Source organism: Nicotiana tomentosiformis, chromosome 8 (genome assembly GCF_000390325.3).
Source record: "Nicotiana tomentosiformis chromosome 8, ASM39032v3, whole genome shotgun sequence".
Lineage (NCBI taxonomy): Eukaryota > Viridiplantae > Streptophyta > Magnoliopsida > Solanales > Solanaceae > Nicotiana > Nicotiana tomentosiformis.
In genome coordinates this window covers 13,141,374-13,159,707 of record NC_090819.1, presented here as the reverse complement: position 1 = coordinate 13,159,707, position 18,334 = coordinate 13,141,374, and the positions used below count along the sequence as shown (strand labels likewise).

At 36.4% G+C, this 18,334-nt stretch overlaps 1 protein-coding gene and 1 pseudogene across 1 annotated transcript; one reads left to right on the top strand and one right to left on the bottom strand.

Moving 5' to 3' along the window:
* Positions 1-997: 997 nt before the first annotated feature.
* LOC104111003 (phenolic glucoside malonyltransferase 1-like) overlaps positions 998-18,334 on the top strand; it is a 134,565-nt pseudogene continuing 117,228 nt past the window's right edge.
* Positions 15,158-16,748, bottom strand: LOC104090125 (phenolic glucoside malonyltransferase 1-like). Its single transcript, XM_009595172.4, has one exon. The coding sequence runs from the start codon at positions 16,672-16,674 to the stop codon at positions 15,319-15,321; it is 1,356 nt and encodes a 451-aa protein (XP_009593467.1). The 5' UTR covers positions 16,675-16,748; the 3' UTR covers positions 15,158-15,318.

Sequence of the window (18,334 nt, the reverse complement as noted above, 5' to 3'; positions counted from 1 at the left end):
TGGTTTTGGTTTGACTTTTATTTAGTTAAAATCAAATCAAACAATTATGGTCGGGTTTTCTTTTCCAACACTAAACTAAATCAAACCAAACCACAATCGATTTTTTTTCTCTGTTTGACTCGAATTATCGGGTTGGTGCGGTTAAACTCGATGTGGTAGCTCAAACCTATATAGTGTATGCATACCAAGCGCTATATCTAAAATGGTTCTTTCCCTTTTTAACGCTATAAAATGATTGTTTTGCAATATTTCCACGTCACTTTGATATAGGACTCTACACATTTTTAGTATATGAGTTCAGATATATATCCTGAAAAAAAGGAATTCAAATAAATTATTTGGTTACTTCATATCATAAAGGCTAAACATTAACCACAGTAAAATATGATAATTCATACTTAAGTTGTATAGTTTCAATTATTAAAAAGAATTAATATATTTATAGTTAAAGAATAAATTGTTTGGATCACCAAAGTGACATTTTATTTTGCAAGACCGAGCTGTAATAATTAAACAAATACTTAAAACAAATAAAGAGAATCAAAGAAAAAATGTGGGATGTGCGCCATAAGGATTTCAAACGAAAAAACTAGCCGAACTGAAAATATTTTTGAGTTTTTATTTTATTCTTTTGTTTAATTTTGATTTCAATATGACATTTTAAAATTTTGATTTGATTGAGCTTTTTAAAAAATAAACTTGAAAGCCAAATTTGTATTCGAATAAAAAAAGATTATCAAATTTTTAGTCATAGTGATACCTTAGTTAGAAATGAAATGATATGGCTCTACGAAATTTAAATTTAACTAGTTCCATTAATTAACTGAGTAATGGCGTACATTATCTTGCCCTCGTAATAATAATTGATGCACTATTTTCACTTTATTATTTTTTAAAGCTTGAGTATACATTATAGTATGATTTAGAGACCAAAATCAACAGTTTCTTCATCACATGAAATTCTATATATTGAAAAGCCAACCATTGTGTATTCTTAACCAAACGTTACAATAATGGCATATGTGATAGAACAATGTCAAGTTGCGCCATCTCCTGGCAGTACAGCTGAGCTGACACTTCCTCTCACATATTTTGATCGTCTATGGCTAGGTTTCCACCGTAACCGGCGGATATTGGTGGTCCCAAACGCACACACAAGTATATGTGATCGTACAAGTAATATGAGATTATAAGTCCAGATATCGTATCCACCGGGACTTGTGATTAACTATCAACTAAATTAAATCCAAACAATTAATCTATTCAAACGATTTCTAAAGTATGAATATTTAACTACAACTAATCTAGAGTAGCAAACTAAGAAATTAAAGAAACAAGTTGGCAATCTTTGAGATGAATTCAATAGGAGAAAATATTCCAGAGTTATGGGTTAGTTAACAATTCCGTTGAGTTTTTCACTTAAATTGTCTAATTAATTTATCTGATTTATTGGTTAACACGTTAATATTGCTCATAGCCTTCTCCCAAAGTACTACTCGCCTATTCAAGCTAACTTAACGCCTATATTCCTATCGAATTGGAATTAACAAGAACACATTAATAATTCCCGTATAATAACCAAGCAACGCGATTAGGTATATCCCCATCCTAACTGCAAATCCGTTCCCTGTTAATCAGGTTCAAGATCTCGCTCTACTCAATCTTATATGCAATCTAAAATTCCCTCTCCCGAGTTCAATCCTACATTCATAGATAGTATTCAATTGATGATCAAACAATCAAATAATTAAGCGCAAGATTGAATAAATAAACCAACATGATAAAATGATAAGAACAATCCAAGCTTCAAACTACAACGTTCTTGTAGCACCCAAAACTCTAGAACTAGATAAGAGAAGAAAAACTAGTTAGAAGCCTCCTCCAAAGCGTGGTTTATGCTCTCCTTAGGTCTAAAGTATGTCAAAAGTCCAAAAAATAACGTTTTTCATGTATTTATACCAAGTAAGGTCGGACCTAGATGAAATCTCCCTTTCCTAACTGAAATAGGATAACTTGCAAACTTAATGCTTTTCATGCGCCGCACTGTGCGTCGTCCAGTGCGTCGCACTGATGCTTTTTCCTGTCAGACCACAAAAAACTCAGTCTCTGAACTTTGGAAATTTCTGACAAAACTTTGCACTAATGCGTCGCACAGTACCTCACACTAGTGCATTTCTTCAGCAGTTGCTTCTTCCTTGATTTTTGACGTCCAGAATTGATCCTCGACCCCCGAACACGATCCCGGCTTAATCCCTTGGGCTTTTACTCAGATTTCAAAGCTTCACATAGCTCAAAATAGTTCCACAACATCTACATAACTCGAAATTACTCCTACAAGGCATAAAACACACAATAAGTGCAAAACACTAACAATTAAAGCTCAAACACGATTAAAGCGTAGTGAATTAGAGTGCAATAAGCGACTAAAACACGAGATTGTAGCCTACCATCAACATCCCACACTTAAACTATTGCTCGTCCTCCAGCAATCAAACTAACAACCTTTTTAAATAATCCTCCTAACTCATCACACCAAGAATATTTAAAATAGATTAAGCACTTTAATGTAACATCCTCGCCTCAAGATTTGACTCACATGCACCACGTATTTTTCACAACCCGCTCACTTACTTTAACACAGAGGTCAATAACATTACGTTTCCTTCATGAATCAAGTGCTCTCATACAACAATAGAGAGTAGTTCCATACATAATAAAGTTTAAGAACAATCAGGAACTCAAGATAAAAAGAATTCTCTCACTCCCAGAAACAATATTCATATGCCACAAAAGATGCACCATAGGCTTACCCATAGTGTACTGCATTCAGTCAAGGATCAAGTAGGACTTTATTTGATTGTAATGTAGGTTGCAGGATGTGTAGAATACATTTAGATATAAGAGTGACTACACCTCCCTAAGCACTTTTAATACATATCATTTATCATTTAAAACCCCATACTTATGTCAAACCATAACTCTATCTTCACATCAATGTATATTAACTTCATATTTCTTTAAGCACAATTACATCAAGAGTCACCACTATTAAGGAATATTTTTTACAGTAATACAACTATTTCTTTTCTTTGTTTTTCAATTCAAGTGGCTCTTACTTTTTCAAAATAGTTCACATTTCTCCTTATTTTATTAGTTTCACTCAAAAGACAAACCAACCACCCCACACTTTAACTTTTACAAAGTTCATTATAATTCAAGTGCTCATGAGAGGTAAAAAGGTTCAAATAGATAGTTAATTCAAACAAATGAGTAATGCTTGTAATGTGATTGCCAAATAAATAGGATTACAGGCTCAAAGGGTTAACTACGATACATAACAATTAGGCGGGTAAAATGTATATATTTGGCTCAACAAAGAAACGCCTATATCACTTCCAAAACTGAACAAAACTACTATTTCGCTTTGCAAACACACGGGGCAAGTTCTAGACATCAAATACGATACACAGAATAACACACAAACCTCACACACATGGTACATAACTCACTCAGGATTGGCCTCATCACGACACTCTAGTCAAAGCAGTTAAGCAAAGTTAAGATCATACAATTTAAGGTACTTATACAAGAGTCAAAAAATGAGCCTAAGCGTCACAACCAAAGTACTCACTATTCTCAAGGCATAACAAAGTCAAGAGATATTTCTTCAATTCCAATCACAGCACATTGGCTCCTACTCCTAAACAAATATAACTAACTGCACCCGGTTCAAACAAAACCCTTGGAAAAGAACCGCGGCACAAAGAAAAATCAAGGGGTAATTGCTACACTACCTACAAAAGAAAATCTTTTTGTCTTTTTCCTTTCGACTTAAATCTCTCAAGAAAACTGTATAGGAGATCCACCATCGGGAAAAGTCCCAATTTTCTGATTTTCTTTTTCACAATAAAAAACTACTACACTAAGTTAAGACAACACAGAAAATCACCCAGAAAATCTCTTCAGCCCACACTTAAAATTGTGCAATATCCTCAATGCACACTATAAATAACAAGAGGATAAAAGAGACTCCCCGGTAGGCCAAAGGCCAAAGAATTAGCAGCTCACGGGTACTCAGACTTCTCCAGGTATAGTCCTTTGTGCGGGCACCCCACACTTAACTTCAACCACCTACTCAATTTTTCACATGCCTAATGGATTTATTCCATGCTCTTACTCCTACAAAATATAAAAACAACACTACAAAAATAACACAATAAAAAAATTATATATAAATGAGTTGCCTCCGAACAAGCGCTTGATTAACGTCGCGGCACGATGCCATAACTTTTACCACTTTTCCTTCCACTTTGAGGATATGAATTGCGCCCCCAATTTTGCATCAATTTTTCTGTCACGTTCCTGTGCCGGTGGTACGAATACAAAAGAACTAGGTAAATAATGTCGCATTTTGCACTTCTTAGCCTTTAAGTGAGGGATGTCGTTTTGTCTCCTTGGTGTGGCAAATTTTAGAATGTAAGGGTCTTGTTCTTCATCTATACATCTCTCGAAAGGCTGATCTCCATATCTCCATCCAAACATAATGTAGAAAAATATTTAGAATGAGGACCAACACGTCCAACTCCAAAACTGCACTATTGTTTACATCCTCAATAATGTATACTCCCTCAACCTCAGGATCATCAACAAGAACATGGTCTAGTGATTGGTATTCTCATTTTAGCTCCTCAATTTGGCCTAATAGATCTTTTTCTACTTCACACAACTCATCACTAAATTATTGGGCGTTAGACGCAACCACCTTTGCACGCAAATCTACATCCAAGTTCGCGAATAGAGCTGCCAAATTGGTCGATCTCTTGTCTAAGATCAGTTCTTCCTTCTATCAGTTGTTCTATCATATTTGAAATACCATCATGGAGAGACTCATAAAATTTTATTAGGTGGGCTTGTTCCTCTAACCAAGATAGGCTCACTATATCAGCTTCTTCAAAATTAGCTTCTTGTGGGAACTCGCTCTCTTTAGCCAATTCTTCCGCCTCGGCCTTCATTCTCATGATTGCTATACTAATTCTTTGTATAGCCTTTTGATTTTCATCTTGTTGGTCGGATACTTGCCTCATCATGTCCATAATACGAGCAATGCGTTTCATATCCTCTATTCTATTGGTCCTATCAAACTCATAAACATTATTAGAAATATCATAATAAGAGTTGTGAGAAGGATAAGAAGAATTAGGACAACCATCCCAATGGCCACCTTGACCACTACACACATTACAAATATTTCACTCATAAGATTGAGATGCACAATTTTTCCACAAGTGTGGTTTTCCACAATATGGACAAGGATCACCATAATAAGAATAACCAATATTAATATTCGACCAAGTCTCATTCAAAGATGCAATGTCAACAAAGATAGTAAAATACTAAACTAAGCTAAAAATAAAAAATTTGAATAGACAAAAAGTAAAAATCTAATCTAGTAAAATAGTTAATTTCTAAGTCCCCGGCAATGGCGCCAAAAACTTGGCGGTCCCAAACGCACACGCAGATATACATGGTCGTACAAGTAATATAGGATTGTAAGTTCAGTTATCGTACCCACAGGGACTTGTGATTAACTATCAACTAAATTAAACCCAAATAATTAATCTATTCAAGCGAGTTCTAAAGTATGAATATTTAACTACAACAATCTAGAGTAGCAAACTAAGAAATTAAAGAAACAAGTTGGCAATCTTTGAAATGAATTCAATAAGAGAAAATATTCCAGAGCTATGGATGAGCTAACAATCCCGTTGAGTTTTTCACTTAAATTGTCTAATTAATTTATCTGGTTTATTATTTAACAAGGTTAATATTGCTCATAGTCTTCACCCGAAGTACTACTCGCCTATTCAAGCTAACCTAACGCCTATATTCCTATAGAATTAGGATTAACAAGAACGCATTAATAATTTTCATATAATATCCAAGCAAGGCGATTAAGTATATCCCTATCCTAACCGCAATTTCGTTCCCCGTTAATCAGGTTCAAGATCTCGCTCTGTTCAATCTTATATGCAATCTAAAATTCTCTCTCCCGAGTTTAATCCTAAATTCGTAGATAGTATTCAATTGGTGATCAAGCAATCAAAAAATTAAGCGCAAGATTGAATAAATAAACTAACATGATAAAATAATAAGAACAATTCAAGTTTCAAACTACAACGTTCATGTAGCACCCAAAACTCTAGAACTAATAAACTATGAGATTAAAAGAAGAGAAGTGAAGAATAACTAGTTACAAGCCTCCTCCAAAGCGTGGTTTGTGCTCTCCTTAGGTCTAAAGTATGTCAAAAGTCCAGAAAATAACGTTTTTTTATGTATTTATACCAAGTAGGGTCGGACCTAGACGAAATCTCACTTTCCTAGCCGAACTAGGAAAACTTGCAAACTTAATGCTTTCCATGCGTCGCCCAGTGCGTCGCACTAATGCTTTTTCCTGTCAGACCACAAAAAACACAGTCTCTGAACTTTGAAAATTTCTGACAAAAATTTGCACTAATGCGTCGCACAGTGCTTCGCACTAGTGCATTTCTTCAGCAGTTGCTTCTTCCTTGAATTTTGACGTCCAGAAATGATCCTCGACCCCCGAACACAATCCCGACTTAATCCCTTGGGCTTTTACTCAGACTTCAAAGCTCCACATAGCCTGAATTAGTTCCACAACATCTACATAACTCGAAATTACTTCTACAAGGCATAAAACACACAATAAGTGCAAAACACTAACAATTAAAGCTCAAACACGATTAACGTGTAGTGAATTATAGTGCAATAAGCGACTAAAACATGAGATTATAGCCGACCACAAGCTTCCCATTTCCAAATCCGATTTCGTCCAAACCATTATTCCTAGTCTTAAAGATTCTCTCTCCCCTCACTCTCAAACACTATATATTCTTAGCTGGCAGCGTTGCTTGTCCACTGAATTCAAGCCGTTATCCTGAGTTACGTTATGTAATAGAAGATTCTGTATCTGTTACTTTTTTTGTGACTGATGTGGATTTTAGTGTTCTCATTGGTAACCATCCTCGTAATGCTAAGGATTTTTATCCCTTTGTTCCTAAGGATGAGGAATGGATCTTGAATGGTAAGTGGTTTAAAGAATTTAGCACTGTAAACGCGAAACGGTTACTTTCAGTTGCTGGATCACCAAAGCTTGACTTATATGCTGCTGATTTTGGTTGGGGAAGACCAGAAAAATTAGAGTTCATTTCGATTGACAATGGTGATGGCGTATCGATGTCCCTCAGATGGAGATTTAGAGATTGGCTTGTCTTTGCCCAAAACTCGAATGAATACTTTTGCTGCTATTTTCACCCACAGGCTTAACTTTCTGTAGCAAAAGCCTAGCTAAATTATATTTTGACAAAAAAATATTTAATAATATGAAGAATTAACATAAATAACCGTTCACTCAATCGCTAAAATAAAAAATAGCCATCAAATGTATAATATATTCATGTGTAATATGTGGAGTGACTAAAGATGAAATATTTCAGTTTGCTTTGTTATAAGATTCCAATTTGTTTAAATCTACTTCACTAATAATATTGTTTTATATAAAAAATATTTTTAAAAATTTAAATACACTTAATTATTCAAATTTAAACTCTTCATGGTGATTTTTATGCATAAAATTTAATTAGACTAGTATAATATTGGAAAGGTTAAATTGGTTAGATTTAATTATGATAATAAATTAAAATAATTGTTTCAAAGAAATTGAGAGAATGGAGGTTAGCCAATATTGCAAGCTCCAAGAGAAATTAGTGTTACGAAATCAAATCTAAATAATAGACTTTACTTTTTTTTTCTTATTTGTGATTATGATTATAATCATCTTAGCATTTTAAGGGAAGAAATATAAACTTTTATAATCTTTTGATTTCATGTCCTGGGTGTGGACTGTGGACTCACATAGCCATCTGATTGTGCTTCGTTGGACCCACCTGTTTGGATCATTCATTGAGTGGTGGGTCCCACGCAAATATTCCTTTAAATCATCACGGTCCACCTTAAGCTCAAATTTTGGTTTGATTAAGCTCTCTAAAAAGTAAACCGGAAAACAAATGCTTGTTGGGCATGATGATAACTTAGTAAGAAATGAAAAAATATCAAATGGTGGCTCTAAGAAATGTAAAGTTTAACTAGTTTCATTAACTAATTGAGTAATGTCATACTTTCTCTTGTCCACATAATGCTAATGATGCACTCTTTTCCCTTTATCACTGTTAAGTATACATTAGAGCATTGTAATAGGGTAAAATATGCGACCACAAGTGGCCGTTCAAAAAACAATACGTGGAACCCAAGACAGAGGATGGAAGAAGACCGAAGGCAACTGTTTCGTTTGTCACCGGAAAGAATAACGCTCATAAAGATGTGATAAATGCTCTTCGTCCGGTAGCTTTTAATAGAGAATATTCAATGGCATTAAGAGCAATTACCCATTATAGGGAATTTGACATTTATGTTCACCGTTACGTCTTCATCAATGTCCCTCATAATTGACACTAAACAAGGGCACGATCCTAGGACCTCCTTCATATCTATAAATAGTGAGCTCAGTTTTCATTGTAAATGAGACGAATTTTTTTGGCAAACTTAATTTACATTTTATACAAACCTCATTACAATCTTATCTTCTTACTTTTTGATTTCATTGTTGTTGTTGTGCCCGGAAACCCTATTTCCGGAACTGTTGCTTCTGCTGTTTCGTCTATATCCTAAGGCTAAGTATTGCATAATTTTTTGATTATTTTATTATTTGAGGATCAAATTAATTCATTTGTCTAGAAACCACGTATAAATTCAACTGTACCGTTTTACGGGTAAACAGTTTGGCGCCCACCGTGGGGCCTAGACAGTCGTGTAATTAAATTGATCCTTGCCTTTTTAATAACGTGTTTTGATTATTTTATCTTAGAAAAAATCATAAGAAATGTTAGATAACACGGTTAACGACATGCACAACCCCGAGATTCGAGAAGATCTGCCTCATTTCGAGGACTCAATCAATGACACCCATAATGAGGAGAATGACACTACACCGGTGCATGACATACAATATCCTCGACATGTTCGGGAGACCACCCCTGATGATGCTGATGAGAAACATGTTGTTGACGCAGTAAGGGTCTTGCAAGAGCAACATGCGATCATTCTAGGCTACCTCACGCGACAGGATAAGGTTATGACGGAGTTGAAGCAGGCGCTGTCGGGAGCTTTAAATAATGCAAACAGAAGAGATCCGATTCCTCCCGGGGTTCTCACGAATCAAGCACCGCAGAGGGTCGACAACAATACTCATAGAGGTGAAATTGGCTCTGATGGGGCAGAGGGGAGCGGATCCGGCTTCAACAACGAGAATGATACTTTCAAGAATAAACTTTTACGGTTTATAAGGGAAGTGAACACCCAAAATCCCGTGCGCACCACCAGTGCTGAAAGGTCCGGACTCGAAAAAGTATACTCAATTACCATACAAGCCAAGTGCGGCACCAGAGTTAATCCCAAAGCGGTTCGAAATGCCTGAAATGCCAAAGTATGACGGAACTTCAGACTCCAAGGAGCATATTACCACCTATACAACGGCGGTAAAGGAAAATGATTTAGCTCCTCACGTAATTGAATCTGTATTGCTAAAGAACTTATTTAAGGATATATGAGAACTTTAAAATTAATATGCACTCAAATTATTTAAATTAACTACTTTGTAACTAAAGTTTATTATGTAACTTAAACTATAAATTAATTTGAATACTCATTTAATATAACATATAATTTATTTGTTCTTGTGTAGATAGAATATCGTAGTTGAATGTATAACAGGAATTATCCTAATCGTCAGTTTTTTAGGGAGGAATTTATAGAAGGGGTTAGTAAATTTATTAGGCCTGTAATGTCACTTGAACTATTTCAAATCGGAGGGATGATTAGGTGTCCTTGTGTGATGTGCAAATGCTAACTTAATGTGGACCATTAATGATTTTCCTGCGTATGAAATATTATTTGGGTGGATGACTGCTGGAAAGTTAGCATGTCCTTACTGTACGAAAAATGGTAAAGCGTTCACTTTAAGACATGACCGAAAGCAGTAATGATTTGATTGTCATTGTCAGTTCTTGCCAGTTGATCATGAGTTTAGAAGGATGAAGAATGCATTCAAAAAGAATACAATTAAACATGATTTGCCACCTCTAAGTTTGTCGGGTGAGGAAATTTGGGATAGGGTTCAAAACTTCACTAAAGTTACTGAGGCCCCACCTTTTAGATTTCCTGGATATGGAGTTACTCATGACAAAACAGAGCATATTTTGGGAGTTGCCATATTGGAAGGATAATCTTCTCCAACACAATTTTGATGTCATGCATATTTAGAAGAACTATTTTGACAATTTGTTCAACACAGTGATGGATGATAAGAATAAGACAAAAGATAAATCGAAGGCTAGACTAGACTTACAAGAATATTGCAGGCGACCTGAATTATATTTGCAGTCTGCAAACAATGGTAAGGTGTTCAAGCCCAGGGCCAGTTACACATTCACTTTGGAACAAAGATAATAGATTTGTGAGTGGGTTACAAACCTAAAGATGCCCGAGGGCTATGCTTCGAACTTGGTAAAATGTGCTGATATGATTGAAGGAAAGCTGACTCATATGAAAAGTCACGACTGTCATATCTTCATGGAAACCTAATCCCTATTGCATTTTGTGATTTTCTTGAAAATATCTGGAAACCCATCACAAAGATAAGTTTGTTCTTCAAAGACTTATATTCTACCACATTAAGGGAAGAAAACCTATTTCGAAAGAATCGGAACATTCCTGTAATCAGTAATAAACTGGAAAGGATTTTTCCATGTGATTTCTTTGATGTAATGGAACACCTTCCAATTCACCTTGTACACAAGGCGCGACTTGGATGATCGGTTCAATGCAGGTGGATGTATCCATTCGAGAGGTAATGATCAAACCTCAATTCATTCTTGTAATTTTCATTAACGTTATCATCTAATATGACAATGTGCAGGACTATCGGCAATGTAAACGATTTGTTAAATAGAGAAATAGGATTGAAGGATCCATATGCGAAGTCTATCTTGCAAAGGAAACTGACTATTTTTGTTCTTACTACTTCGACAGTCATGTGCCATGTGCTAGAAATAGGCCCAATCAGCACAATGTCATGATTGAGAATGATCTATTATATCCACCAATGTCCATATTCAATCAACCAGGACGAGGTTCTAAAGATCGATAAAAAAATGGGCCTAAGTAGTATGGAGTACAAATAAGCTTCAAATCACGTGTTGCTAAATTGTACGGAACTTCAACATTTTCTTAAGTAAGTGTTGATGTAAGATTAATTTACATGGACTACTATTTAATTCGGTTGATGCAACTAACAAAAATTTCAATGTGTCGCTCAGTGACTTCGTGAGTCAATTTGACCATGATGCTATATATTCTACATTTGAGGCATGGTTTAAACAATGTGTAAGTGCATCTACATACTTTCTCACATGTGAATATACATACTTGGTCACTTGTGAATATACATGTTCACTTGTGATTTATTTAACACTACATGTAGGTCAATAATCTAAACAACGATGTTAATCAATTTTTGAAAGATATATCTTGGGGACCTGTACCTACGGTTACAACTATATCTAAGTATTTTGTGAATGGTTATAAATTTCACACCGAGAAATGCTCCAAGTATAAAAAAAGCAATAACAGTGAGGTGTGTGTCAAAGGTGGTGAAGGAAACCAGGATAGGGAAAATGATTATTATGGTGTAATCAAAGAGATTCTAGAATTATCATATTCAGGTTGGCCAAATAAGAAGATCATATTTTTCCGATGCAAGTGGTTTGACCAAACACCTAGAAGAGGTACAAATATACACTCGCAGTACAACATAATTGAGTTTATTAAAAAGAGGGAGTATGATCTCTATGATCATTTTATAATTACAGAAAAAGTTAGGCAAGTGTATTATGCTCCATATCCATTGCGAATGGATAAGGCTGATTGGTTGGTTGTAATCAAAACTAAGCATGTTGGTAGGGTGAAAGTTAAGAATGTGTTAGATGTTTCTTACCAAAACGATACCTCAAGTGTTAACCAAATGGTGAATGATCAGTTAGAAAATGACTTAGAGCATCCTCAACGCATATTAGAAGAAGTTGATATGGAGGAAATAACAATCATAGAAAATGAGGATGAAGAATCAACTGATGAAAATGAAATAAGTGAAGAGGAAGAATTTTCGGACTAGGAAGGATACTTCGAAGACAACTAGCATGTTAGTTTTTTCAAGCGCTCTCAACTTATATAGATTTATATTATCAATTCTAACATTTTCTTTAATTTATGCATATGACCAGTAGGGGTCGAGGTAGGTCTAGGAAGGATAAGATTCCTATTGATCATGAGGATGGTGCTACACCCTCGCTTCCTTCCACTCCACACTTGCATCCCTCCGCTTTTGATGGTCGGCATCAATCTTCTAGGTACACATATTTTCCACCACATCTATCTACTCATCAGACTACCTACTATTCGCTCTCCCAGCAATATTCTTACCATTCTCCACCACAGGGCTACTGCCCGCTTCCTCCACATGATCCTGCATATAGTTACATGGGTCCATCGAGTCAGCAGACACAGGGCCATGTGGTGATACGCCCGTCATCTGCTCCATTTGCTTCACCACCAGCTGGATTGCATCCATCTAGATTTTAGCCACCCGGATTGTAGTAGTGGATTGGATTGCATCAGTGGTCTAGATCGCAGCAAGGGTCTAGATCGCATCCATCTTCATCAGCGACCCCGCCTCCCTCTCCACAAAGTTCGTCTCCTAGCATTTCTAGACTTCGCATTCGGGATAGTAGCACTGAGCCAGATGCCTCCCCTTCTACGCAAGCTTCAGATTCATCGAATGATGATGATCCAGAGGAAGTGCGGTATGATCGTTATCATAATGATCATCAGGCCTGAGGGGAATGGGTAAGATTTATTTATTACTTCTTTATTTTTGCTGAATTATAATAGCTAGTCTTGTTTATTTAATAAAATTGTTATATTGCAGGTTCATACCTAGTCATCAGACTATAAAGATAATTACTGAAGCTCTTGGCCGGTTGTATGATGCCCCCTATGGACTTCGAGTGAATTTCCACCGAAGCTCGTGGAGCAAATTTTCAACCAATTTAAGGTTTTAATACAATTCTTATCTATTTAAGTATTATATTAACAATAATTTCATCTAACATTACACACTTCATTTGCAGACTAAGTATGCTTGGGAGGACCGGAAGAGACTACCTGATTCCTTCTGTTCTGCTCGGAAGACGAGCAAGAAGCCTTCATGGATTCTACCGCACATATAGGAGGATCTGCTGAGGCGGTGGACTACTGAAAAATTCGAGAAGAGGAGTGAACAAGGAAAGAAGGTCCGAGCATCTGAGAAGGGTGGCTCTTTGCACTGCGTGGGGTGCAAGGAGTATGGGGACTGCGAGGAGACTACTAGTAATTTCTTAAAATATTTAATTCTATTTTTATCGAACTATATTTATATATTTTAATTTAGTTAACATGTTTTATTATATTCGTAGAAAAAAAAATATGGGAGGAAGATGACTTATGATGAGTTCTTTATGGAAACTCACATCGGGAAGAAGAAGGCACCGATAGATCCAACTAGATGGGTCGAGGACCGGGCGGAGACTACATATGTAAGTTTCATAACTACTATAATTTGATATTAATATTTATAATATTATATAGTTAATTATTTTCTATCTTCTAAATAAAGGGCCGCTACAAGACTAATGTGGAGGAGTACACTCAGAGCTTGCCACCGAATGAGCAAGGCCAGCGACCACCCCTTTCAGACGAAGAAGCGTAGAAAATATGGTTGGATGTTGTCAATGGTCCTAAAAAGGGGATATCATACGGCCTTCCAGAGAGATCATTTCAGCGCTACAGGGCTGGATTGTAAGGTATAGGGACTTCCGCCCAGGGCAAGGCAATTGATTGGTTGACTCTCTCGTCTATGGAGAAGAAGATCACAAAGTTGACAGCAGAGCTTGAAGAGATAAACACTAGAGAATAAAAGAGAGATAAACAATTGATACCATTCAAGTTCAGCTAGAAAAGAGGGACCAACAATTTAATGTCCTTCAAGGTCAGCTGGCCAATCTTCTTGCTAGTGGTTCTTTCCCCATTCCACAGTCTCGTGAGCCTTCCCCAGATGTGTCTCCTTCTCGTCGTGATCCTTCAAACCATGCCAACGATGAAGGTTCTAGTAGTGGAGATGGAGATGATGTAGTACAAAACACTCATTGAATGATGTTTGAACTTTTAACTTGTGAAATATTTTGTTATTGGGTATGATGCTTTGTTAATATAATTTAGTGGAGATGGAGATGATGTTTTGTTAATATAGTTTTCATAGTTGTTATTGGTTGAATGACAATAATGTAATGCTGCCATTATAGGTGATTGGTTGTTGGCAGGTGGTGCAAGTATAAAACAACTGTATTCTGCCAACAACTTACCCAGAAAACCGACCGCCTACCCACCGAAGTCGGTCGGAAATGTTCAATTGATTTCCCAAAAATTTAAATTTACCGACCGATTTCTGTCGGAATTTTTTATTTTAAATATTAATATTTTAATAATACCGACTTACTTCGGTCGAAAATTTTGATTTTAAATTTTAAATATTTTAATAATACAGACCAATTTCGGTCGGAATTGAATTTTTTTAAAAAAATAAATAATTAAATAGTACTTGATTAGTTGCTTGATCAATCAAATAGTACTGTTGGGCTAAAGTAGCAAAATAATACTCTTAACAAGGTGTGATATTGTTCGTTTTAGGCCCAACTTACACGTTTTTCCCCAAATGTCTCACACCATTAAAGGATTCATCAAGCGATATCGTTTTGATATGCGACATCTAAAACATCTAGCGACCTTAAAAACAAAATATCAATGTTGAACAACATTTCCCTTCTCTATACGACGGTATACTTTAGACGTGTTTTTAAGATGTCACACAAAACAAACGTTGTCAAATCAGAAGTTTTACAATTTGAATGATTAAATAATTGTATTCTTGAGATTTGTAAGTATACATTATATAAATTGAGTTTCAAAAGAACATTTGAGATATACCAATACAAAAACATCATATATCAAATAATTAAGAAGATAAAGGATTTTGAGCTTGACTAGTACTGTCAAAGCATCCAATTATTATAGCTACAATCTTAAGCAGAGTTGTTACAAAAAGCTTAGCCCATGAGTGAATAGAGCAGCAAAAGTACTCATTCGAGTTTTGGGCAAACACAAGCCAATCTCTAAATCTCCATTCGAGTCCTTGGACTTACTTAGGGACATCGATATGCCATTGTCATTGTCGATAGAAACGAACTCTATCTTTTCTGGTCTTCCCCAACCAAAATCTACAGCATATAAGTCAAACTTTGGTGATCCAGCAACTGAAACTGTTCGGTTCCAATCTACGGTGTTCAATTCCTTTAAAAACTCCCCATTCAAGATTGATTCCTCATCCTTCATCTTTTTCTTAATGGTTTCTCCAATTAATTCCACGGCAATTATAAAACCTTCCTTTCCAACTACGTCACCATGCTTTGTTCTTGTAATGTACGGCACTACGCAATTTCCGAAGTAAGTTGGAGGAAGTGGAGGATTGAACCGCGGTCTGCAATCTGCAGCGCATACGAAAAACTCCACTCCATTCTCGTCTATCTCTTCCCCCGTTGCGGCCTCTGATTTTATTAAACAAGTCCATACATAAGCACACGTTACTGTGAAAGATGTTACATGAGTTAGGTTCGGTCGTCTTGATAAAACTAAGTTCTTAAACTTCCCGATGTCATCCCGTGTTATAATAAATGTACCTCGAACCTTTTCAGGAGGTGTCACAATGTCACACATCTCAAGCTTATTTTTCCTCATTCCATCCCATATAGACATCGCTTGTCCATGAGGATCTTTGATTACGGACCTATCATAAAACGGAATGAACTCATTAGATAAGAATTTCTCATCTCCACCGAATTTGTTGAGCAAAGCCCATGCCCTTACAAACCCTACCATGCTAGCTCCATCACCAACAATGTGATGAGTAGTGAAACCAATGGATATTCCATGATTCGGGAAAAGTGTCACTTGAATGGCTAAGAGCGGGGCTAATTGGACCCCAAGTGCATGCCTAGGTCCTGCCAACTGAGGAACCAAGTGATAAAAATCCTTAGCATTTCGGAGATGGTTACCAATGAGATAATTGAAATTCGTATCAGTCTCAGAAAAAGTAACAGATATAGAATCTCCCGTAACATAACGCAGTTCAGGATAACCGCTTGAATTTACTGGACAAACAACGTAGCCAGCTAAAGGTGTGTAGTGCTTGAGAGCGAGGGAGAGTGAATCTTTAAGATTAGGAACAATAGTTTGGACGAAATTGGATTTGGACACGGGGATCTTGTAGAATAAAATCCGTCGCATACGGTGGAAAGATAACCATACATAATCAAAATACGTGAGAGGAAGTGTGAGCTCAGGTGCACTGCCGGGAGGTGGCGCAACTTGACATTGCTCAATTACAGAAGCCATTATAAGATTAAGTTACAAAGTGCGCAATGGGTGTAGGATTGGCTTATCAATATATAGAATTGCATGCGAATCTTGTTAAGAGTGTTCTCAAGAGGTTACTTCATCCTTAAAGTGATGGAAAGTTTGGTTTCCGACTCTGATATGTACCTACTAGACAACACGGCAATGCATAAAGTATGGCCAATATGGACGCATTTCGTCTTTCTTTCTCATAATTTTTGTTGTTGTCTCAAACGCCTATGGAAAGGCACACATATGTGGCTGATATATATTGGGTTAGGCCAATTAGTTGGTTGGTCAATCATATTTGATTAGTTGCTTGATCAATCAAATAGTATTGTTGCCTAAATCACCAAAATAATCCTCTTAAAATTGTGTGATATTGTCCGTTTTAGGCCAAAATGTCATGGTTTTTCTCAAAAGGCCTCACACCGTTAAGGGATTCCTACACCTTATATATAGCCTCCTAATCTTTGGTGTAATATTGTCCATTTTGGATCGAACTCGCACGGTTTTTTTCAAAAGACCTCATAACATTGAGAGATTGCGACACCTTATATGTAGCCTTCCAATCTTTTCAACTACCAAAGTGGGGTTTTCGCACACCAAATAATTTTCCTTCGGACCAAGTTCGACGTGGCCGCCCATTACCACATTCCACATATCAATTTTTGAGAATCACTGTGTGTCATCTGCATCGTCAGAGTATTTACTGCAAGCGAAGCCCACAACTAGTTTCTTCTTGTGTACACGTCTCCAAGCTTGTAAGAGTAGGCAAATCGAGCCCCGAGCCCTGCACTACCACTTTGCCATCGCCATACTCATTTCGTCGAACCTGGGCTCTGATACTAGGTGTTAGGCTAAACCAACACAATAATACTCATAATATGGTGTCATATTGTCCGTTTTAGGCCAAGACCGCACGGTTTTCCTCAAACATACTCATACCATTAAAAGATTCGTATATCTTATATGTTGCATCCCAATTTTTTTAACTACCAATGTGAAACTTTATTCTCACACCCAACAAATATTGTCACGTCCTTTTTTCACCTCAACCCTTTAAATGATAAAGTGATTTAAAATGAATGTTCATATTTGGATGTTTATCGATTTGACTTTTTCATTATGTCTTGCTTGGTGCAAATTTGTCTTGAATGAATGATGGGGCCGTGGGAAGTGGGGGAGGCCAAAGCCCATTAGTGATTAATTTGTTCACATTCTTTAGGAATTGGGCTTGGTTAAACACATGAAATAAGAAATTAAAAAGGGAATGAGCATGAATGAATTTTTATTTCTTTTAGTTTTATTTATTTTACTTTTATTATATTGTCCGCTAGTAGCATGTTTAGGCCGACCACACATGGGTAGGCAATTTAGGGCATTCCTTTTTCTTTATCTTTTTTTGAGGTAGGAGGTCGTTCCCTTTAGTCATTATGGTTTTATCAGGGGAATGCCCCAAAGGATTTGTAAATATTTTATCTGGGGACACTACTAGAAAATGGCTGAATTTCGATCGCCAAAACGGTTAGAAATCGGCTAGAAATCACGAATTTCCTACTACTTTCTGACCAAAATTGGTCGGTCAGAAAATAGTTGGTCGAAAAATAATTTCCGACCGAATCCGTCGGTGATTTCCGACCAAAGTAGTCGAAACGTT